Source organism: Bufo bufo, chromosome 1, assembly GCF_905171765.1.
Source record: "Bufo bufo chromosome 1, aBufBuf1.1, whole genome shotgun sequence".
NCBI classification, from domain to species: domain Eukaryota; kingdom Metazoa; phylum Chordata; class Amphibia; order Anura; family Bufonidae; genus Bufo; species Bufo bufo.
In genome coordinates, this window is record NC_053389.1 from 247,147,810 (window position 1) to 247,173,493 (window position 25,684).

Genomic DNA, 25,684 nt, shown 5'->3' on the forward strand with positions numbered 1-25,684 from the left:
GGCTGTTATTGCTGGCACATGGGGAGGGGCTGTTATTAATACTGGCACATGGGGAGGGGCTGTTATTAATACTGGCACATGGGGGGGCTGTTATTAATACTGGCACATGGGGGGGACTGTTATTAATACTGGCACATGGGGGGCTGTTATTTCTGTCACATGGGGGGGCTGTTATTACTGGCACATGATTGGGGGGGTTGCTCTTGTTACTGGAACATTATTGGGGGCACTATAGGGGCATCTACTGAGGCCACAAAGAAGGGGTGTTTTATATGGGGGCTCTGTACAGTACAATTTTATACTGGGACACATTATGGTGGGTACTATGGGGAAGGGGGGAGAGGAGTACTATGGGGTCATCTACAGGGGCACTAAGAAGGGGTATTTTATACTTGCAAATTATGGGGGACACTGAGGGCATTTACTGGAGCATTTTATACTGGTACATTATGGGGGGCACTAGGAGGAAGGAGGGTGTGGAGCACTATGGGGGCATTTACTGGGGGCACTATATAGGGGTATTTTATACTGGCACATTATGGGGGCACTATGGGGACATTAGCTCACCTGGGGCATTACAAGGGGGTATTTTTTGCACATTATAAAGGATAATTATTTCTACTGGGGGGGCATTATGGTGGGCTTTATTACTCCCCCATGGTGTGACCCCCTAGTAGCAGCACTAGCCTCTCCCTGCTCTTCTATCCCTCTGCCCCTTCTCCAAATTCTTATTATTATGAAATCTTTCTCATTAGGATAAAACTCCGCAGCTCCGCCGAGCCCCCCGGTCAGTGTTGAAGTGGTGTCCGAGATCCCCAAGGGCCAAGCCAAGTAATTGTAAGTTTTCATGTGGAATATGCTTGTTATACACATATAGCATACACTGTGCCACACAATGTTCAGTATACCTCTACACTGTGTAGTCTGTTCTATAAGCACCATTGTTTTGTGGCGGCGGACAGAAAATAATCTGGAAGTGCCCCTCCCGAGACCAGGCTCTGGATCCGCCACTGCCTCACTCCAGTAATGCCTGACACTAGGTTTTTTGACTAGGCCCATGTGCAGCACAAGGCCCCAAAACGTCCTCATCTCGGCTGCACTAACCGGAGTCCAGCCACCGGCCCTAGCCAAAAAGGAGCCCGGGTGTTGAGCAACGAACTGTTGGGCCTACAGGTTCGTCTGCTCCACCATCAGGTTTACAAAGTGGTCAATGAAAAAAGACTAAAGTAGTCGTATTCAGTGAAGCCCGCTGTAGAAATCTGGATTCCTGGTTGGCCTACAAATTCAGGAATCGCAGGCTCAAAATGCTCTGGGGTACACCAGACAAGTTCACCGGAAAACTAGTACGAGCCCCAGAGCTGCTCATACTAGTGTGGGCCACAGGGTCCCTAGCATGGCAGTCCCCTTGCACCGCCTGGCGGCGTCTCTGCCGCCTTGGGGGCTCAATATCATCGCTAGATGATGATGCGGATGACAAAAGGAAAGTGGGGTAAGCATCGTCCGGACTGGGGCTCTCGGACTCGGAGACAAGCTGGGCGTATGCCTCCTCGGCCGAGAACATCCGGCGGGCCATAAGGGAATGTGTGTGTGTGTGTGTGTGTGTGTGTGCGTGTTAAACTTTATTTGGTGTGAGTGCGTGTTGACAAAATAAATAAAAATAACAAATAAAAAGGGCAAAAAATTTGAAAAAAATAAAATTTCATTCAAACTCGCTGATCAGCCGTCCAAAGCTGATCAGCGGTGGAGTGTGCGATGCGCTAACAGTGGCCGGACGCTAAGAGTGCCGGCCACAGTCAGCGTACGCAGAAAAAATAAAATAAATAAAATAAATGCTTGCGCCCAAAAAAAAAAGATGTGGGGTGGGGCAGGGGGGGGGGGGCAAGCTGCAGCACCCCTGGGGGGTCTAGGGTCACACAGCTGTGCTGTGGACCCCAGACACCCGATTTAGGGTGATGCAATCAAAAACTTCCACTAACTTTCCCTGAATATCCCTGCCTAACCTAACCTGTCCCTAACCTTTCCCTAAATACCTTGCATGTGGTGCACAAATGGGGGTGCTGGGACACAGATGGGGGTGCTGGCTGATGATCTCTGAAGGATCCGACGTGCAGCACTCCTCTCTCCTCGGCTCCCGGACTGAAAAGGAGGAGAGGAGCGCTGCTGTAATTTGAAATGCCCGCCCGCCCAGCCGACCAATGAGAGGCAATCCTGAGAGGTGATGTCAGAGGTGCCTGCTCCCAGTTCCGATCACCGCCTGCCGGTGATCGGAACTACTCAGGACGTACAGGTTTGCCCTGTGTCCTTAAGTACCAGGGAAGGGTACGCCCTATGTCTGGAGAAGGTTAAAGCTAAAGTTTTTTGGGGCTTAGGGTATCCTTTTAAGAAAATATTCACTCCTCCTTTGTAAATATTACAACATGGGGTTGCATCTTGGTCTTTGCAGAGGCTGTTGTAATACAGTTACACAAGTCATCATATTTCTCCCAGCCATTAAATTTTCTTCTATAATAAGGCCTCATGCACACGACCGTTGTTGTGTTCCGTTCCGCAAAATGGGGTTCCGTTGTTCCGTTTCCGTTTTTGTTTCCGTGTGTCTTCCTTTATTTTTGGAGGATCACCAGACATGAAGGAAAGTAAAAAAAAAAGTCTAAGTCAAGTTTGCCATGCAAATGATAGGAAATAAACGGACGCGCAGACGCGGATGACAATCTTGTGTGCCTCCGCATTTTTCACGGTCCCATTGACTTGAATGGGTCCGCGAACCGTTTTCCGTGGAAAAAATAGAACAGGTTATATTTTTTTGACGGACTGGAACCACGGATCACGGACGCAGATGACAAACGGCGCATTAGCCGAGTTTTCAACGGACCCATTGAAAGTCAATGGGTCCGCAGAAAATCACGAAAAATGGAACAACGGACACGGAATAAAACAACGGTCTTGTGCATGAGGCCTAAGCCACATAATGACGAAGAGACTTATTGCCAGTTCCTGGAATGAAGGCAACAACCCCTCGTAACATGAATGAATGACTGTCCAGGTGTATGTTTACAGGTATGTCAGACAGTGTATATTGTGTTTCCGCACTTATTTCAATACAAAGTACTTGTCCAGTGGTGCAGCTGTGCGTGACCGAATCAAAGAAATTTCAATAAAGATGCATTCTGAATTTTCAAGCCATCTGGACACTCTTGAGGTGACTAATGGCTTCAGACATTTAGACACATTTAGGTTCAGCCCATCTTCCAATGTTAGCTGAAGTTTACGCAGTCCATTCGTTTCTAAAATATGTCCATTGACTGGCAGAAGAGGGATTGTCCTTGAAGAAGTTACATTTCTAATGCAGTACACAGAAGAACACTGTGTTGTCATTACTGCACTTGGTACCTGTCTCATCGTCATTGAGATTATGTGTGCAACATTGCACTCAGCATTGACCTGCCTCACACCTGACTTCAGCTGAACATATTCAAATATTCCTGACAGTATTTTTGCCCTCATTGCATAAGCTTCTTTTCCAATTGTCTGCACCAATTCAAAAATTTCAACGTTGTTCTCTTTGTTGGCATACTTGCAAAATAATCCACTGTCCTTGAATGCACAACAAAGACACTGGCAAAATGAATCAAATGCACAGGTATTAATGATACTTATTAGCATTTTATTTACTTTTATTGTTTTTTTTTAGCTAGATGGTTTCCATTTTTTCTAAATGCTCACCTTTTTTTTTTTTTTCTTTTTTTTTTCCTTTACAGGTTGTGTCCATATGCAGCCACTCGGAACATGGGGTTAGGTAGGTCAGGACAATCTCTTTTTTGGAAGAATACTGAGACCTTTCCAATTTTCAACAGGCTGCTCCTGGAAGCTACTTTCATCACCTGATTTTATGTGAACGAGTTTTTTTTTGCCCATTCTCTTGCCTCATGTTTTCACTGCATTCTGTTTTCTTTATGGGGGCGGAGGAAAGTCTCAAGATGACGAATTACAAATTGGTCAGTTCTAATAGGGAGACATTCGTATTTTAAGAAGCCATTTTTTAGGTTTTTAAATTCAGCCTCAACATTTGCAGAACTTGCGGTCATGTTCACACTTTTAAAGTATGGGACCATCATGGCTGTCCAAACTGGAAGGTAACACGCCATTCTTATAAAATTTGGAACAAGCTCTGGAAGGAAATGTAAATTGTCACGGTCACCATGATTTGCTGCAAGCATCTTACTCCTTTTTTTTTATAGTATCTTTTTATTAGGCCTCATGCACACGACCGTATTTTTTCACGGTCCGCAAACGGGGTTCCGTTGGTCTGTGATCCGTGACCGTTTTTTCGTCCGTGGGTCTTCCTTGATTTTTGGAGGATCCACGGACATGAAAAAAAAGTCGTTTTGGTGTCCGCCTGGCCGTGCGGATCCAAACGGATCCGTCCTGAATTACAATACAAGTCAATGGGGACGGATCTGTTTGACGTTGACACAATATGGTGCAATTTCAAACGGATCCGTCCCCCATTGACTTTCAATGTAAAGTCAGGAGTTATTATACCATAGGATCGGAGTTTTCTCCAATCCGATGGTATATTTTAACTTGAAGCGTCCCCATCACCATGGGAACGCCTCTATGTTAGAATATGCTGTCGGATATGAGTTAGATCGTGAAACTCAAATCCGACAGTATATTCTAACACAGAGGCGTTCCCATGGTGATGGGGACGCTTCAGGTTAGAATATACTAAAATAACTGTGTACATGACTGCCCCCTGCTGCCTGGCAGGTGCTGCCAGGCAGCAGGGGGCAGACCCCCCCCTGTTTTTAACTCATTGGTGGCCAGTGGGCCCCCCTCCCTCCCTCCCCTGTAGTTAACCCTTTGTTGTCCAGTGCGGCCGGCCCCCCCTCCCTCCCTTGTAGTTAACTCATTGGTGGCCAGTGGGCCCCCCTCCCTCCCCTGTAGTTAACCCTTTGTTGTCCAGTGCGGCCGGCCCCCCGTCCTTCCCCTGTAGTTAACTCATTGGTGGCCAGTGGGCCCTCCCCCCTCCCCCTCCTAATTAAAATCTCCCTCCCTATCATTGGTGGCAGCGGAGAGTACCGATCGGAGTCCCAGTTTAATCGCTGGGGCTCCGATCGGTAACCATGGCAACCAGGACGCTACTGCAGTCCTGGTTGCCATGGTTACTTAGCAATTTGCAGAAGCATTATACTTACCTGCGAGCTGCGATGTCTGTGTCCGGCCGGGAGCTCCTCCTACTGGTAAGTGACAGGTCTGTGCGGCGCATTGCTTAATGACCTGTCACTTACCAGTAGGAGGAGCTCCCGGCCGGACGCAGACATCGCAGCTCGCAGGTAAGTATAATGCTTCTACAAATTGCTAAGTAACCATGGCAACCGGGACTGCAGTAGCGTCCTGGTTGCCATGGTTACCGATCGGAGCCCCAGCAATTAAACTGGGACTCCGATCGGTACTCTCCGCTGCCACCAATGATAGGGGGGGGGGAGATTTTAATTGGGAGGGAGGGGAGAGGGCCCACTGGCCACCAACGAGTTAACTATAGGGGAGGGAGGGGAAGCCGGCCGCACTGGACAACAAAGAGTTAACTACAGGGGAGGGAGGGGGGGCCAGCCGCACTGGCCACCAACGAGTTAACTACAGGGGAGGGAGGGGGGCCGGCCGCACTGGACAACAAAGAGTTAACTACAGGGGAGGGAGGGGGGGCCAGCCGCACCGGACAACAAAGAGTTAAATACAGGGGAGGGAGGGGGGCCCACTGGCCACCAACGAGTTAACTACAGGGGAGGGAGGGGGGCCCACTGGCCACCAATGAGTTAACTACAGGGGAAGGAGGGGGGGGGGGCGGCCGCACTGGCCATCAATGTGTTAACTACAGGGGGGGGCTGCCCCCTGCTGCCTGGCAGCACCTGCCAGGCAGCAGGGGGCAGTCATGTACACAGTTATTTTAGTATATTCTAACCTGAAGTGTCCCCATCACCATGGGAACGCCTCTGTGTTAGAATATACTGTCGGATCTGAGTTTTCACGAAGTGAAAACTCATCTCTGAAAAAGCTTTTATGCAGACGGATCTTCGGATCCGTCTGTATGAAAGTAACCTACGGCCACGGATCACGGACACGGATGCCAATCTTGTGTGCATCCGTGTTCTTTCACGGACTCATTGATTTGAATGGGTCCGTGAACCGTTGTCCGTCCAAAAAATAGGACAGGTCATATTTTTTTGACGGACAGGATACACGGATCATGGTCTCGGCTGCAAAACGGTGCATTTTCAGATTTTTCCACGGACCCATTGAAAGTCAATGGGTCCGCGAAAAAAAATGGAGAACGGCACAACGGCCACGGATGCACACAACGGTCGTGTGCATGAGGCCTTAAAGTTTAACAAAAAGCATACAAACACTCCATTTGCAACCAAACTCCAAATAAGTCCAGTACATTAATTCTCATGGGATCGATCATAGCAGTTTCCTTTAGCCCTTGCTCAGGTCAGAAGCGAAAAGTAATTTAATAGTATGAATAGCACCCAATATATTATGTCATGGAATAATAGAGAGTACTGCATACACACATTCAAACAATACCCTCATCGGCCGGATACAAAACACCACCCCCTCCTAGGGTATCAGCGTTTGGGCTTCAATCCAAGGATCCCATATCTTCATGAACCGGTTGGGGTTTCCTCGATGCTCATATACAAACTTATATAGCACAAGATCAGTATTAACTAGTTGTATCCATTGTTGCACAGTAGGACTCTTAGGGGGTTTCCAATTCAGGAGGATGGTCTTCCTGGCCTAGAACAAGAGTATTCAGTATAATTTCCTATTGAATTTGGTGGGAACAGCCTCATTAGCTATCCCCAGCAAACTCTTCAGCGCAGTACAGACATTGGAAAAACCCAATTTATCATTAATGTAAGCGTGAACTTCTTCCCAGAAGCTATAAATGACCGGACATTGCCAAATCATATGTATTAGGTAGCCCTTCTCATATCCACATCGCGTACACTTAGGATCTGATAATTTAGCCATTTTGAATAATCTCTCAGGGGTATAGTATATCCTATGAAGCCACTTAGCTTGAATCAATTGCTCTCTAGCGCTTACCACTGTGGATCTCCATGTATGGCTAAATTCTTTAATATGTACATCTTCTAGATTTTTCGACATCTCTTCTCCACTTGACAAATGAGTTATCAAGGGGAGAATCCTGTAACGTCATTAGCGAGGCATAGAGAGCCGACAACGGTTTGACCAAAGGAACCCTCCTGACCACTGCTTCTACAGGTCCACACTCCAGTTTTAATGGTTCTCTACCAAACTGGGCATGACAGGCATGTCTAAGCTGAAAGTATCTGTACAAACCATGTTGGGGCAGACCCCTATCATACAGTTGGGTGAGACAACGCACCCCTTTTTGGGGCCAAAATTCTAATTCCGTTAATGAGAACAATTCCGGTAACCCTCTATTCCTCCACAATGACAAATATGGTGACCAAGTAACACTATTCTCACCGGAATTACGCATCCGACTCCATTTAACCCAAATCGTCACTGCCGCAGCCATCGATTGGGTATAGTATTCTGCAGAACCAGCCCCTTTCCTATATGCCGAATTCGTAAGCGCCTCATAGGACCACATCAACGCTGCCTCCAACACTACCGCCAGATTACCCACCACGCCACATAACTCAGCTGCACAGCTACATAATACATGTACAGATTGGGCAAAGCAAAGCCCCCCCTGCAAGTAAGATGCCTGAAGGGTGAGTTTCGCAATTCTGGGAGAGGATTTGTTCCATAGAAAAGGAGTGATTGCTCTATCTACAGTGGGGGAAATAATTATTTGACCCCTCACTGATTTTGTAAGTTTGTCCAATGACAAAGAAATGAAAAGTCTCAGAACAGTATCATTTCAATGGTAGGTTTATTGTAACAGTGGCAGATAGCACATCAAAAGGAAAATCGAAAAAATAACTTTAAATAAAAGATAGCAACTGATTTGCATTTCATTGAGTGAAATAAGTATTTGAACCCTCTAACAAAAAAAGACTTAATACTTGGTGGAAAAACCCTTGTTTGCAAGCACAGAGGTCAAACGTTTCTTGTAATTGATGACCAAGTTTGCGCACATTTTAGGAGGAATGTTGGTCCACTCCTCTTTGCAGATCATCTCTAAATCCCTAAGGTTTCGAGGCTGTCTCTGTGCAACTCTGAGCTTGAGCTCCCTCCATAGGTTTTCGATTGGATTAAGGTCCGGAGACTGACTAGGCCACTCCATGACCTTAATGTGCTTCTTCTTGAGCCACTCCTTTGTTGCCTTTGCTGTATGTTTTGGGTCATTGTCGTGCTGGAACACCCATCCACGACCCATTTTCAGTTTCCTGGCAGAGGGAAGGAGGTTGTCGCTCAGGATTTCACGATACATGGCTCCGTCCATTTTCCCGTTTATGCGAATAAGTTGTCCTGTGCCCTTAGCAGAAAAACACCCCCAAAGCAAAATGTTTCCACCCCCATGCTTGACGGTGGGGACGGTGTTTTGGGGGTCATAGGCAGCATTTTTCTTCCTCCAAACACAGCGAGTTGAGTTAATGCCAAAGAGCTCTATTTTGGTCTCATCAGACCACAGCACCTTCTCCCAGTCACTCTCTGAATCATTCAGGTGTTCATTGGCAAACTTCAGACGGGCCTGCACATGTGCCTTCCTGAGCAGGGGGACCTTGCGAGCCCTGCAGGATTTTAATCCATTGCGGTGTAATGTGTTTCCAATGGTTTTCTTGGTGACTGTAGTCCCTGCTAATTTGAGGTCATTAACTAACTCCTCCCGTGTAGTTCTAGGATGCTTTTTCACCTTTCTCAGAACCATTGACACCCCACGAGGTGAGATCTTGCGTGGAGCCCCAGAGCGAGGTCGATTGATGGTCATTTTGTGCTCCTTCCATTTTCGAACAATCGCACCAACAGTTGTCACCTTCTCTCCCAGCTTCTTGCTAATGGTTTTGTAGCCCATTCCAGCCTTGTGCAGGTCTACAATTTTGTCTCTGACATCCTTGGACAGCTCTTTGGTCTTTCCCATGTTGGAGAGTTTGGAGTCTGCTTGATTGATTGATTCTGTGGACAGGTGTCTTTTATACAGGTGACTAGTTAAGACAGGTGTCCTTAATGAGGGTGACTAATTGAGTAGAAGTGTCTAACCACTCTGTGGGAGCCAGAACTCTTAATGGTTGGTAGGGGTTCAAATACTTATTTCACTCAATGAAATGCAAATCAGTTGCTATCTTTTATTTAAAGTTATTTTTTCGATTTTCCTTTTGATGTGCTATCTGCCACTGTTACAATAAACCTACCATTAAAATGATACTGTTCTGAGACTTTTCATTTCTTTGTCATTGGACAAACTTACAAAATCAGTGAGGGGTCAAATAATTATTTCCCCCACTGTATGGTAGTAAAGTGTTTCCTGGGAAGCAGTATTGGAGCAGCCCTATATAGGTATAGCAATTTTGGGAGAAGAATCATTTTTAGAATATTGATACGCCCAATGAGATTTAACTGTAAGTTTTCCCATGCTTCTAATTTTTGGGTAATGTACTGCATTGTAGGAACAACATTTAGGTCGTAGAACTTTGCCACCTCTGTGGATAACTATCCCCAAAGGCTACTTTCACACTAGCGTCGGGGCTCCACTTGTGAGCTCCGTTTGAAGGGTCTCACAAGCGTCCCCGAACGCATCCGTCCAGCTACCAATGCATTCTGAGTGGATGCAGATCCGCTCAGAATGCATCAGTCTGGCAGCGTTCAGCCTCCGCTCCGCTCAGCAGGCAGACACCCGAACACTGCTTGCAGCGTTCGGGTGTCCGCCTGGCTGTGCGGAGGCAAACGGATCCGTCTAGACTTACAATGTAAGTCAATGGGGACGGATCCGTTTGAAGTTGACACAATATGGCTAAATTTTCAAACGGATCCGTCCCCCATTGACTTTCAATGTAAAGTCTGGACGGATCCGTCTGAACAACTTTCAGACTTAGAATTTTTTCTAAACTATAATGCAGACGGATCCGTTCTGAACGGATCCAAACGTCTGCATTATAGGAGAGGATCCGTCTGTGCAGACACCGGACGGATCCTCTCTGAACGCTAGTCTGAAAGTAGCCAAATATGTAAATTGCTCCACAATTTGAATCTTAGTGTTCAATAAAATGTGAATTGGATCAAACCAATCAATTAAGCAAAGACTTGGATTTGGCCCAATTCACGCGAAGACCCGAGAAGCTACCAAAACAATCCACTACATTTAAAAGGGTATCTAAGGACTTCCCTGGATCAGCTAGGTATACCAACATGTCATCAGCATATAACGAAAGCTTTTCTGTAATCCCGGCTATCTCCCAGCCTTCTAGACCTGAGTTAGATGAAAGGAGTATCAATTAAAGGTTCCATTATTAATGCAAATAATAAGGAGGAGAGAGGGCAGCCCTGTCTAGTACCCCTACCTAAGGAGAAGGAATCCGATGTATACCCATTTACACTGACTCTCGCCATTGGGGATCTATATAGCATCTGTAGCCAATCACAAAAAATTTGCAGGGAAACCCAATCGATCCAACACTGCCCACATAAAGTCCCACTCTACTGAATCGAAAGCCTTTTCATTGTCCAAGGAGGCAAGAACCCTCATACCTCGATTATCATGATTGACCTGAAAATTAGTGAACAAACGCCTTAAGTTAATATCGGTAGTCTTCCCTGGCATGAAACCCGACTGATCTACCCGAACCAAGGAGAGAATTACCTCCCTCAATCTCAATGCCAGTACCTTCGCAAAGATTTTGACATCAAGATTCAGAAGCGAGATAGGCCGATAGGAGCTACATTGATCACATGGTTTCCCCTGCTTATGAATTACTACAATTATTGCCTCCGAAAAAGATGGAGGTAGTGAATCTTGTTCCAACACATATCTCAACAACTTCCCCATTCTAGTAACAAGGTCCTTAGAAAAACGCTTATACCATTCAGCTGGAAATCCATCTGGGCCCGGGTTTTTTTTGGTTGCTAAGGAGTTGATGGCTACTTCAATTTCAGAATCCGATATGTCTGCCGCCAGGGCTCCCCTGTCATCACTAGAAAGTAAGGGAACGTTAATACCTGCTAGAAACTTGGTAATCTCTCCCGGAGAGCATGTGGTTTTGGAAGCGTTCAAGTTCGCATAGTAGGAGGAAAACTGACGGCAGACATCTTTAGGCTCCCTCAACAACACACCCTGATAATTCAGCACTCTTGCCACTACCGTTTGCTGGGTCTCAGATCGAGCTAGATATGCCAAAGCTCTACCACACTTATCACCATCTGAAAAAATGGTTTGTCTCTGATTCAAGAGTTTCTTCCGAGTGTACTCAGTCAAATGTAGATTGAACCTACGTTGTGCATCCAGCCACATATTTTGCTTCTCACTACACGGATCTAGTAGAAACAACCTCTCACTATCTGCTAGTTCCATCTCCAGTTTCGACCGCTTAATATTAAATTTCTTTCTTTGAGTTGCTATTGCAGCAATCAATGCCCCCTCATTACTGACTTGAAAGCATCCCATTCTACCAAAGGATTAGTAGATCCTTTATTTTCTATCCAGTAGTTTCCCATAACATCTAGGCTATCACTCACCACCGGCAAGACCTCTAGCCACATGGGATTTAACCGCCATTGCTTATCGGCTGAAGCCAACGGCTGAGACAGAATCAGAAGGAGGGGGGCAAGATCCGAAACACCTCTCGCAGATAATGACTAGACCTGATATAAGGAGATAGGTCCCTGCTAACAAAGGCCAAGTCTATACGTGACAATGAGCCAGTGGAAGCTGAGTAACACGAGAATTGTGTATCTGTGGGATAAAAATAACGCCACGTCTCTATGAGACCATGGGCATCAGCCCAACGCGAAAGCGTATTGTTGTGAAAGGCCTGGGGAATCAATCTGTCTCGTACTGGATCTAAAGTGACATTGTAGTCACCCATAATAATGCAGGGCGTTGCTGGAAACATTGCCATCTTAGCTATAATCAAGTCTAGGACTTCTCTGCGGAATGGCAGAGGAATATAGAGACAAACGATGAAATATTGCAACCCTCTGACACTGGCATGTAAAATCACATATCTACCATGAGGATCTAAGTGCACTGAAAGTATCTGAAACGGGAGACTCTTAGAAACTAAAACAGACACTCCTCTAGCATTATTTGAGTATACTGCATGATACGTGGACCCCACCCAAGGACGTCGCAAAGCGAGCATTTTCTGACCTTGAAGGTGCGTTTCTTGCAATAACACTATATCTAGTTTTTAATTATCTAAAGAAGTATAATCCAAAGACCTTTTTATCTTATTATTAAGACCCCTAATGTTCCAGGAAACTAGCTTAATTAACGCCATTTTAGCCGCCAGTAAAGAGATACCCAATATCTTGGTCCGATGAAGGTACAATCACACACACACACATACCATATCAAAGATAATTCCCATACAAACGCCCTTCCCCAACCACCTCGCCCAGTCCTTCCCAACCCACCCTGCCCAATCCTTCCTAACATGGTTGAGCCTGAATCCCTTAACTTACAACCTGTCGGGTAGGATAGCACTACTCTAACCCTCTAAATGAACATGTATACCATATAGGTATGTCAGTGAGAAAAGGCAAATAAACAATTTCTCCTATTACAGTGTGTGCCTATTCAGGGTACTATCACCCAGCAAACATATATAGGGTTAAAACCTATTAAGAGACAGAACCAAAAGATTAGGGATTATAACAGGAATAACAGTAAAACAGTGAAGCCTAACATTCCCACCCCCTGCATAACATTCCCGTCAGTAATGCAATCTAATATTTAGGCAATTATTAGCTCTTTTAATTGTCACCGCTAGAATACAGTCCGTCAGCGATGGGGCCTTGCATTTAGATTCCTGTCGATCCAATCTGTTGCTTCTTCAGGAGTATTAAAGAAACAGACAGTTTCTCCATCCTGTACCCGCAGACGGGAAGGGTAAATCATTGCATATTTCACATTCTTCTCTCTCAGCCGTGCTCGGACCTCAGTAAATTGCTTCCTTTTCTTCTGAACCTCCGCAGTAAAGTCCGGGTAAAATGACAAGCAGACATTTTCATAGGTGATGTTACCCTTCTGCCTGGCAGCCAGCAAAATAGCGTCTCTATCTCTGTAATTCAGGATTCTCATAATGAAAGGTCTTGCCGGGGATCCCGGCGGTAGAGGCCTAGTAGGGGCCCGATGTGCCCTCTCTACAACAAAGCAATTGGAGAGAGTAGTAGGATGCAACACCTCTTTTATAAGTTCTTCCGCGAATATTTCTGGGGTAGACCCCTCCGCTCACTCCGTCAGGCCCCGGATATGAATATTATTACGCATGCTATGATTTTCAGCGTCTTCCGCTCTAGCTTGTAGCATCTGGACCTGTTGTAACAGCTGCCTGGTGTCATTTCCAACCATTCTAGACGCATCTTCCACGTCGCTTACTCTTTGCTCCACTGCAGACGTTCTCTCGCGTATTTTGTCAAAGTCGTGTCGTAAACAGCTAAGATCAGACTGGAGATGATCTATTTTTGATGCGAGAGCAGCTTGACAAGCTGCTATAGCTTTCATAATTTGAGAAGCTTCAGCAAAGGCAACAGGGATATGAGACCCCTCACTTTCTTGCTCAGTCTGGCTCATGGCATCCATGTATTGTTTAACAGTTGATGGAGCCAAAGAAGAGGTTTTGCGGCCCATAGAAACAGTCCACAGACACTTGAATGGCCGGCTTAAGTGTGTCACACCTGCAGTATAGCAGATAGGACTTTCTGGATCAAGTAGAACAGCTAAGTATCAGCCAGTCAGACTGCTATTAATTATTGTACTGTACAGGGAGATAGGTGTGTGAGCCCCACCACTAAATAACACTGCAGGCTTCAAGAGGGTCCCCCAGCAGCCACTATAACATCCAGAGGGAAGACCTACTAGTCAGAAGACCACAGTAAGTCTCACACTAGCGACCTTAGTAGGGGAGAGAAGTTCTCACACTCTGGCCCTCAGCCACACTCAGTCTACCATACCAGGGGGGAGTTCTTCAGCGCACTACCTCCACATTAAAGATGGCGCACGTCACTCGACTCCCTTTCCGCTCCAGCCGCAGATCGCGTGTGACCAGCAGTCCCCGGCAGCAGCCTTCGGTAGTGCCACTGGAGAGAAACCGCTCCTGCAGTGTGTTCTCAGCGCTCCACTGCGGCCTGTCACACCGCCGTTCCTCTCTCCCTTCTCAGCGCCGTCTTGCTCCCTCTCCTGCGCCGTCAGCGTCTTCAGGATTTCACAGGATCCGCGGCACCTAGGTTGGTGAGGTACGTCCCTAATGTTCAGGGGACCTGTTGGTTCTAGTGGGGGCTCAAATCACCCCAATTTTGCTGAGTGTTAGCAGGGTTTTATACAGGATTCTGACGGAGCACTGCTCTTCTGCTTCCTCACCCCCCCCCCTCCAAGCATCTTACTCCTTTCACAAATTTCTGTTGCCCATATTTTCAGGTCTGTTCGGCATGGTTTAATAGGCTTATCCTCCTGCTCTTTCATCTCTACGAAATAGTAATCTTCAGTGACAGTGGGTAAAACACATCCCTCTGCAATACGTCTCTTCAGTTGAGCTTTGCATGTCTCGGATACAACTGGTGTACCTCTGTCATCATTTCCTTCTGATTCACCAAAAGCAAGAACTGAAATTGAATGAATGAGTTCTCTGGCATCAAGTGAAGTAGACTGTAGAATTTGTGCCATTGCTCTGAGATAGAATTCCTTTACTCTGTTTCCAGCTTGTCTCAGACATTCCCATCGGCTAATAAGCTTGATATAGTGTGCAACATCAATTCTAATAAAGCATGGTGGTAGGTTTGATGCGACATTCCTAGTCAACACTCATTTATATATGTCTTCAAGTCTGAGTAAGGGGTGAAAGCCTTAACTAGAGCTGCAAGCAAAGTGAGGAAGAAATCACAGACTGCTTCCTTTGGAACAGTAGCACCTGCTTGTTTCCATTCTGTCAGCCATTGTGCTATGGAATTAATAGTATGGCTCTCAGAAAGCATCTGTACTACTGGGATATGATCTCCACATGAACACAAAACCCTTGGTACAAAAAGATGTGTCCAGAAATGCCAACAGGTCTTTTTAGTTTTCTCACTACTGAACCTGTTGCATCAAAACTTACATAGGAACCCAAGTTCTTTGACTTCATTTGGTACACTTGCAACTGATATGGGGTCCAGTAATGGAAAAAAAAACTTATCCAGACCAATGTTGTGTATGCTTCCAACCTGAGGAACACTGTATTTCAGGAGATGTATGGATACACGTATAGATGGATAGTTGTGCAACGCACTCTGTGCAGCACCCTATTATATCTATGTAGGGAGATACAACATTTGGATAAACCTTTGTCCTCCTGAATTTAAGTGTGCACGATGACTTGATATTTTTCCAGATCTCCTCATTCAATATGCGAGTCCATGCACCAGGTTTTAATACTGTGTATTCTCTTTTATTAGCATACATAGATTGGTCATTGTAAATGACTTTTTCAGGCCAAATTTTGATCCAGCTCTGAAAAGAAAGACTTAACTCAAACTGAATGTTATAGCACTGAACGGATGAAGGACTCTCTGTTCCTTCTGAGCTGTCAATGTTGGAAGGTTGTTTTGGGATGTTTGTGACATCTTTGTACAGACCAAGGGCTTGCCATACATTGTGTCGGTTTGTCTTTACAAACGTGTAAAGGTTTTTTGGGGAAATTTTGTTGTTTAATTTTTGACACAAGTCTACCCATACTTTTTCAGAAGGGAATACTATTGCATGTCCTATAATAATTTTTTCCCTTGAAGCACAGATGACATTTATAATGTCATCATATTCACAGGCTGGCTTCCTGGGCATCTGATGGAAAAAAAAAAGTTATTTTTTAGTTTAATTATTTACATTCAGTGTAATATATGGAAAATTATCGAGTAGCATATGCTGTGGATTTATAGCAGCATATTACTATGTGTGAACGTACCCTAAAAATGAGTGCCAGCTGTTGAAAGCAACCGCCACTCATTGGCTATAGAGTCATGAGCTTACTTTATAGTAATCATAGTAAACAATCCTCTGAAGTAGCACATACATTGAAAACTACTAGGACTCCACTGAATTTTTTGTCTTGGAAAAAACGCCAGAAAAGCTGCCACAGTTTTCCCCTGCATTTTGGCGTATTTTCTGGCATTTTTGCCTTTGTGTGGAAATTGCATTTTTTGGCTCATTTGGCAGTTTTTTCCCCAAAGGACCTAAGAGTATGAATATAATATATATATATATATATATATATATATATATATATATATATATATATATATATTTATATTTAATATTTTTGAAGTATTACAACTCCCATCATGCAACAGACTCTGTTTCATGACGGGAGTTATAGTACAAGAGGTTAGGGACACAAAAAACTTTTTTAATCTTTTGGACAAAAGTACTACAACTCCCAGCATGCAAGAGACTCTTACATGGTGGGAGTTGTAGTCCAGGGGCTGAGGAACAGATCGCAGCAGGTCTTACTTCTGAGACCCACTGCAATCAGAACTGATTAACTGTATAAGCCAGCGGCATTCATTCACTGTCTCGGATCTCTGCACTGTCACAATTCATAATCCCGCCAGGAGCTGTGATTGGTGAATAGGTACTGACCAATGAGAGCACCCGACGGGGATTATGAATTGTGACAGAGATCAGCTGTCTGTACAGTGTAGCGGAGAATAGTGAATGAATGCCGCCCGATCGCAGCGGGTCTCAGGAGTGAGACCTGCTGTGATCTTTCCCTCAGCCTCTGGACTACACCTCCCAATGCCACATATATTATTAAAAGGGTTATCCAACCCTGAAATGCCCCCTCTTATGCCCAGACCCCTCATACACAATGTATTTACCTCCCTCCCCGGCAACCGCGTCGCTTCTGCAAATAGCAGGCGGTGACAACTCAATTCCGCTAAGGTGTTTTAGGTTTTGATATTACGGTGTTCACTGCACTCTAAAAAGGACATGACATCCTTATTCTGCAGCTCAATACGATTATGGCGATACCAAACTTGTATATATATATTTTTTCCTACTTTAAAAAAAATAAAAGGTTTAAAAAATAATAATAATTTTCTTTGCATTGCCATTTTCTGACAGCAATAACTTTTTTATATTTATGTCCATAGAGCTGTATGAAGGCTTGTCTTTTGCGGGATGACCTGTAGGTTTTATTGGTACCATTTTTGGGGTGCATACAACTTTTGCTCAGTTCTTCAATTTTCAGGGGGGCATAAGGTGACCTAAAATGGTGAATGGCACGTTTTTATTTTTATTTTCCACTACGGTGTACAGTCGTGGCCAAAAGTTTTGAGAATTACATAAATATTGGAAATTGGAAAAGTTGCTGCTTAAGTTTTTATAATAGCAATTTCCATATACACCAGAATGTTATGAAGAGTGATCAGATGAATTGCATAGTCCTTCTTTGCCATGAAAATTAACTTAATCCCAAAAAAAACTTTCCACTGCATTTCATTGCTGTCATTAAAGGACCTGCTGAGATCATTTCAGTAATCGTCTTGTTAACTCAGGTGAGAATGTTGACGAGCACAAGGCTGGAGATCATTATGTCAGGCTGATTGGGTTAAAATGGCAGACTTGACATGTTAAAAGGAGGGTGATGCTTGAAATCATTGTTCTTCCATTGTTAACCATGGTGACCTGCAAAGAAACGCGTGCAGCCATCATTGCGTTGCATAAAAATGGCTTCACAGGCAAGGATATTGTGGCTACTAAAATTGCACCTCAATCAACAATTTATAGGATCATCAAGAACTTCAAGGAAAGAGATTCAACTCTTGTTAAGAAGGCTTCAGGGCGTCCAAGAAAGTCCAGCAAGCGCCAGGATCGTCTCCTAAAGAGGATTCAGCTGCGGGATCGGAGTGCCACCAGTGCAGAGCTTGCTCAGGAATGGCAGCAGGCAGGTGTGAGCGCATCTGCACGCACAGTGAGGCGAAGACTTTTGGAAGATGGCCTGGTGTCAAGAAGGGCAGCAAAGAAGCCACTTCTCTCCAAGAAAAACATTAGGGACAGATTGATCTCCTGCAGAAAGTATGGTGAATGGACTGCTGAGGACTGGGGCAAAGTCATATTCTCTCTCTTTCCGATTGTTTGGAGCATCTGGAAAAAGGCTTGTCCGGAGAAGAAAAGGTGAGAGCTACCATCAGTCCTGTGTCATGCCAACAGTAAAGCATCCTGAGACCATTCATGTGTGGGGTTGTTTCTCATTCAAGGGAGTGGGCTCACTCACAATTTTGCCCAAAAACACAGCCATGAATAAAGAATGGTACCAAAACACCCTCCAACAGCAACTTCTTCCAACAATCCAACAACAGTTTGGTGAAGAACAATGCATTTTCCAGCACGATGGAGCACCGTGCCATAAGGAAAAAGTGATAACTAAGTGGCTCGGGGACCAAAACGTTTACATTTTGGGTCCATGGCCTGGAAACTCCCCAGATCTTAATCCCATTGAGAACTTGTGGTCAATCCTCAAGAGGCAGGTGGACAAACAAAAACCTACTAATTCTGACAAACTCCAAGAAGTGATTATGAAAGAATGGGTTGCTATCAGTCAGGAATTGGCCCAGAAGTTGATTGAGAGCATGCCCAGTCGAATTGCAGAGGTCCTGAAAAAGAAGGGCCAACACTGCAAATACTGACTCTTTGCATAAATGTCATGTAATTGTCGATAAAAGCCTTTGAAACGTATGAAGTGCGTGCAATTATATTTCACTACATCACAGAAACAACTGAAACAAAGATCTAAAAGCAGTTTAGCAGCAAACTTTGTGAAAACTAATATTTGTGTAATTCTCAAACTTTTGGCCACGACTGTACACTGCACAGGAAAAATTATTTTAATGGTTGAGACATTTTCAGACACGGCTATACCTGTTATATAAATATATAAACAATAAAACATAGATATATGTAAATTTGGGAAAGGGGTGATTTCAACAGTTTTTTTACTTTAAGGTGAATGCATTGCACCCGCACTGAATACTGACCCATTCAATTCTATGGGGCTGTTCACATGAGCGCCGATTTTCACGCATCACTTGTGCGTTGCGTGAAAATCGCAGCATGCTCTATATTCTGCGTTTTTCACGCAACGCAGGCCCCATAGAAGTGAATCGGGTATGCGTGAAAATCGCAAGCAAGTGCGGATGCGGTGCGATTTTCACGCACGGTTGCTAGGAGACGATCGGGATGGAGACCCGATCATTATTATTATTCACCCTTATAACATGGTTATAAAGGGAAAATAATAGCATTCTGAATACAGAATGCATAGTAAAATAGCGCTGGAGGGGTTAAAAAAAAAATAAAAAAAATTTAACTCACCTTAATCCACTTGCTCGCGCTGCCGGCATCTCGTCTGTCTCCTTCTTTGCTGAACAGGACCTGTGGTGAACATTCATTCCAGGACCTGTGGTGACGTCACTCTGGTCATCACATGATCCATCACATGATCTTTTATCATGGTGATGGGTCATGTGATGACCGGAGTGACGTCACCACAGGTCCTGTTCAGCAAAGAAGGAGACAGATGAGATGCCACCAGCGCCAGCAAGTGGATTAAGGGGAGTTAAATTATTTTTTTATTTTTTTTAACCCCTCCAGCGCTATTGTACTATGCATTCTGTATTCAGAATGCTATTATTTCCCCTTATAACCATGTTATAAGGGAAAATAATACAATCTACAGAACACCGATCCCAAGCCCGAACTTCTGTGAAGAAGTTCAGGTTTGGGTTCCAAACATGGGCGATTTTTCTCACGCGAGTAAAATGCATTACAATGTTTTGCACTCGCGCGGTAAAATCACGGGTGTTCCCGTAACGTACCCGCACATTTTCCCGCAACGCCCGTGTGAAAGAGGCCTAACAGTAACTTTTAGCACCCTTAGGAGGCTTCTTTTGATCCCTTTTCAAATTCACCCTATTAGAGATCTATTAGGGTTAAGGTGAATGGCATTCTGACGCCCTGCCTGCTGAGCTGTGCCTCATGCACAGCTTAGCAGGAAGCTTACCATGGCAGGCCTGGGAAGCTTCAGCAGGCTCCAGGCTTTCATGGTAACCGATCGGAGCCCCGTGATTTCACTTTGGGGGCTCTGATCGGAAAGCAGAGGGAGCCGCATCCCTCTGCCTAACCTCACAGATGTTGCGATTGCCGTTTAACGCGGAATCTGAGGGGTTAAATGACTGGGTTTGGCGGGATTGCTGTTCCCTGTCATTGCGGCCATGTATGGAGTGGGCTCAGCGCAGCAGCCTGCTCCATACAAGCCCTTAGCCACTGTGACATATGGGTAGGTCACGGTGGTTGAAGGGGTTAAGCCTGATGCCTTAGGCCTCATGCATACGACCGTTGTTTTGGGCCGCATCCATGCCACAGTTTTTGCGGCTCGGATGCGGACCCATTCACTGCAATGGGGCCGCAAAAGATGCGGACAGCACTCCGTGTGCTGTCCGCATCAGTTGCTCCATTCAATGGCCCCGCAAAAAAAATATAACATGTCCTATTCTTGTCCGTTTTGCGGACAAGAATAGGAATTTCTACGGCTTCCGTTTTTTGCGGATCCGCAATTTGCAGACTGCAAAAAACGGAACGGTCGAGTGCATGAGGCCTAATTTATACAGTCAGTGTTCGGTCAGTGATTTTGAGCCCAAACTAGGTGCAGCTCTAAACACAGAACAGGTGCAGATCTTTCTCTTAGGCCTCATGTACACGGCCGTTGTTTTGGTCTGCATCCAAGCCACCGTTTTGGCGGACAAGAATAGGCATTTATATTAAAGGCTGTCCGTGCCGTTCCGCAAATTGCGGAATGCGCACGGACACCATCCGTGTTTTGCAGATCCGCGATTTGCGGACCGCAAAACACACCACGGTCATGTGCATGAGGCCTTATACCTTATGTCTGTGGAGGCTCCAGTCCTGGTTTTGGCTCACAATCACTGACGTGTGAATAAGGCTTTACACCACATTTGTTTTAGACACTTTTTCACATGACTGTAATACCCAGAGAAGCTGCACTCATCCAGCATACAGAGCCTACCACATTGTCTAGGTCAGGGGTGCACAACCTGCGGCCTGCACAGCTACGGTTCGCAGCCCCCATGCTGCTGGCCTCCCCTGCATAACAGATCTGTTTTGCAGTCCATAGACTTCTATTATGACGGAATGAATAACGGAATGCCTCTAAAGGCATTCCGTTATGCATTCCGTCATAGAATTGCGTTATGGTCCGTGGTAACAGAGTCCATAACGCAAATCACCTTTTACCAGTAAACGAAGCGTGAACGAATTTCAAATTATTAAAAATTCTATCATCTCTAATCATAAGTCATTAGGATACTGTAAGTTCAGACAGAGGAACAATGTTTGGGAATGTGGCCATCACACGGAGCACGTTTCCCAAACTGAACACACTCACAATATATAGCCATACACTGCATATAGAATGGTGCCATACATGTACATGGTAGGCCCTGAACAGTTTGAAGCCCCTAGATGCTAGAGATCCTACCTAGTACATCCTAAGCTGTGCCAAATATATTTTTTACTTTGCACCACAGTAATAAATACAGTGCAAGGTGCGCCAAAGTTCTATAGGATTCAGACTACCGTCAAGTACACCCATTTTGGAACTTTTCTAGAACCTCTCGGTGCGATACTGGTGAGATTTTTTATCAGCTATTCAACAATGGGGATATTTTAAATAAAGAAAAAAAAGAAGAAAAAAAAAAAAAAAAAGAAGTTCTCGACTTTCATTTGCACCAGTTTTGATAACAGGAGCCTCAAGTGGAATCGGATTGGTTCCTCCTCCAAATCTCCCTGTGCCTTCCAGGGAAAGAAAGATGGACTTTAGGCCTCATGCACACGACCGTTGTGGTGTTCCATTCCGCAAAATGGGTTTCCGTTTTTCCGTGTGTCTTCCTTTATTTTTGGAGGACCACCAGACATAGGCCTCATGCACATGACCGTTGTGTTCCGTTCCGCAAAATGGGGTTCAGTTGTTCCGTGATCCGTTTCCGTGTGTCTTCCTTTATTTTTGGAGGACCACCAGATATAAAGGAATGTAAAAAAAAAGTCTAAGACAGGTTTGCCATGCAAATGATAGGAATAAAACGGATGCGGACGCACGGATGACAATCTTGTGTGCCTCCGCTTTTTTTAGCGGTCCCAGACTTGAATGGGTCCGCGAACAGTTTTCCACGGAAATAATAGGACAGGTTATATTTTTTTGACGGACTGGAACCACGGATCACGGACGCGGATGGCAAACGGTGCACTATCCGCATTTTCAACGGCTCCATAGAAATGAACGGGTCCGCACCTGAAACGCTAAAATCGGCGGAACGGGCGCGGAAGCAAACAACGGTCGTGTGCATGAGGCCTTACTAATATACTCAATGGAGGGAGAAAATTCTAAATAATTGTATCTGTTTGGATCCAGGTGCAATCACAGGGGCCTGGGCATTAGAGGGGCATGTAGAAACTCCACCATATAGCGCTATTAAAAAACAAAACAAAAACAAAAAAACAATGGTATGGTATGTAAGGGCTAAGACAATGAGGGGCATTTATCAAAACTATTTTAAAGTAGAACTGACTTAGTTGTCCACAGTAACCAGATTCCATCTTTCATTTCCCAAAGGAGCTCTGAAAAATGAAAGGTGAAATCTGATTGGTTGCTATGGGCAACTAAGTCAGTTTTCCTTTACACCATTTGGATAAATTTGCCCCAATCTTTGGTTCTATAAAAAGGTGTTGCCTCTCCCCAAAAACAAACTTTCATATGAATGAATTACCAATGTCATTTAGTCTCAGCCTCTCTTAGTGGCAACCAATACACCAGGAGGCTATTACATATAAGAAGTATATATATCTTTGACGTGCTCTGACCTCAAACGTTGGGTTATCCACGCCGTCTCTTTCCTTCGCCATGTCTCTAGCTGCAGGGGAGAGTGAGACTGAGCACTATGGAGATCCAGGTGATGCGAGGCACCAGTATGAGACCTGCAGCTCCTCTCCAGGTTTCCCAACACAAGTCAATGAATAATGAAGCTGAGAAACTATCTGTGGCTTATGTAAATCAATCGAGCTGAACCGCGCACTTAGTTCCTCCTCAGACTGCCAGTACAATAAACTGAATGATGGTGTAACCCTTATGGCACAGAGCCACTACTGCACCTTGTGTCAGTCAGTGCATTGTCTGGTGCTGGCACGTAAGGGCTTTATGGTCAGGTCACGTTGGTCTTGTTTGTTGTGGCAGGAACGTCAGACATATGTTTATAGTGTGTTTTCTTCCAGCAAAGGGAGAACACAGCAAAACTGAATTACCATAATTACCCTTAGGCCTCCTGCACACGTGTGCTGCCCGTTGCCGTGTCCACAATACACGGGCGCCGTTCCGTGGGTATTCCGCATCACGGGTGCGGACCCCTTCACTTCAATCCCTATCTTGCGGATCGTGGACCGTATCTGCCGCACGGAGTGCACACAGCCACAATATGGGTACGGGACATTTTACATGGCTCATTAATAATCACTGGTCAATGGTATTCAAGTCAATTGGCGCTCATTTAAAGGCCCCTTCATAAAAAAAATTGGGATGAATGATTGCCGTTTGATTGTTCATCCCCCATTCACTTTGCATACTGTTGGCAGCACGTCCATGTTCATGCAGGACAATGTGATGAATGAATCGATTTGTATGCATCAATTCGTCTCGTCAATAAGTTCTTCACCTGCGAGGGGCTGTCCCCGCTGCTCAGGAAGCTCCCCCCTGGGCGCCTGCAACACTGCTCGGAGTAAAAGCGACTGTGCATGTACCACTACACACAGGGGTGCACCTAGCCTTTCTGTTGTATGAGGCAAAAACTGAAACGGCGCCCCCCAATGCCAATTTCTTAACCTAACCCCTTTGCGACAATGAAAGCGCTTATTGCCCATGGCCCTTCCGCTGCCCCCTTCATGCCCCTATCTGGTGCTGCCTGAGCCTCATTGGTGGTGCACCGCTGGCTACACATGAGCATGAACAAGCCTCTGCGCTTGCGCTGCTATTCAGAGTAGTAGTAGCGCAGGTGTGACATTGTCAGGGCCAGGCAAGATGTCCGTTCCTGTGAATCAAGCAGCAGTGTGGAGCTTCTTGAGCAGCAGGGTCAGCCCCTCAGAAGTGAAATACTCTTATTGATGATATGAATTAATTTGTATGAGTCCGTATGCTCATCTCTAGTGGCTGACAAATGAGGATTTTAGGCGCCTAATGTGATGACCTGACATATGAGCGTTTTGCTTGTTTGTTGGGTAACTGGCAGCACCAGGACGAATTATTGGGAGCGGACTTTGGTAAAAATACTTGTCCTGATAATTGGTCAAATCATTCGAACAATGTAAAAGGGCCAAAGGAAGGATGGCTGTAGGCACTTCTAAGGGCCCTGCCCAGTCCTAGGGTTGTGACCGCTACCAGGAGTTTCTATGGAAACTGCATAATGGTGGTATCATATATGGATTTTTCTTGACTGTATCTACATATCTCACCTGAACTGTCCCCCCAACACGCATACTAGCGCCACAGTGTATAACGCAGGCGCGCCGGACTGCAGACACTGCCTGGCAGTTTGGGAGTTAAAATCCCACTGTCTTCCTGCTAAAGCTACATAGCTGGTTGTTGGTGTTCGCTCCCCCCCTCCCTGGGGGGGCGGGGTAATGGGTGAAGATACCACCCTTAGAGTTAATAAAAAGGAGGGTCATCCCTGTGTCTTGCCTCTTAGTCTGCGGCACCTCTGGAAGGAAGCTTCCCCCCCCCTCCCTCCCTTTGGTTATTGTTCCGATGTTTTTGCATGTTTCTTTTCAGATCTGATTTAAGTCACAGCAGGAGGTCGGAGGATTTACAAGAGTTACAACGGAGGGGAAGGCGGACTTGCGCACCAATGTTTGGTGTGGCATAGCGCTTCTCGGACTCCGGGGACCGGCTTTGGGCCGGGCAGTTTATAGTTGATGGTTATTCTTAAAGGATTGAGTCTAAAATAATGAATAAGAATAAAGCTGTGACCGACCTTTCACCCACAAAAATTTGGCTGTTAGTGTCGTTTTTTCCCAGGCAGAGAGAGACAGGAGTTTGTGTGAGGTGTGTCAGTTGTCTGCAGTCCGCTCAGCTCGGTTGTATTTGCTGTAAATGAGGACAGGGTGCATTCTGCCTATAGCTTTAGGGTGTCTTCACACTGTGTGGATTGTGCATGTTTTTTTCTGTGTGGATTTTCAGTACTATAGTACCAGCAAAGTGTATAAAGTTAAAAAAATGTCATGAACACTTTGCAGATTCTTTCTGCGCAGAAATTGACCTGCCGTGTGGATCTGCTGCAGGTCCATTACGCTTGCGGTTTTAGCTGCCGATTTCACCCTATTCAACCGAAGGGTGATAACTGCGGCAGAACAGCACTAAAAACCACAATTAGAAGTAGAAATGCACAGAAATTTGTGTGGATCTTCTGCATGTTCACCCGTACCCGTGTGCAGGTACCCTTA

At 45.3% G+C, this 25,684-nt stretch overlaps 1 protein-coding gene across 3 annotated transcripts in view; it reads right to left on the bottom strand.

The window, feature by feature from the left end:
* LOC121005501 (solute carrier family 23 member 2-like) overlaps positions 1-25,684 on the bottom strand; it is a 212,986-nt gene that overhangs the window by 127,613 nt on the left and 59,689 nt on the right. Inside the window, exons 1-2 of one of the 3 annotated variants that reach the window (XM_040438292.1) lie at positions 23,060-23,154; positions 17,002-17,102 (exon numbers count right to left, since the gene is read on the bottom strand). The exons of 1 other annotated variant lie outside the window; for it this stretch is intronic. Coding sequence is in view for 1 of the 2 variants with exons in the window: in XM_040438276.1 (XP_040294210.1) it covers positions 23,060-23,101 (42 nt within the window). In the remaining variant the exon portion in view is untranslated. Of the gene's footprint in view, positions 1-17,001; positions 17,103-23,059; positions 23,200-25,684 lie in introns of those variants that run through there. One more of the 3 variants, XM_040438276.1, reaches the window with a different exon arrangement.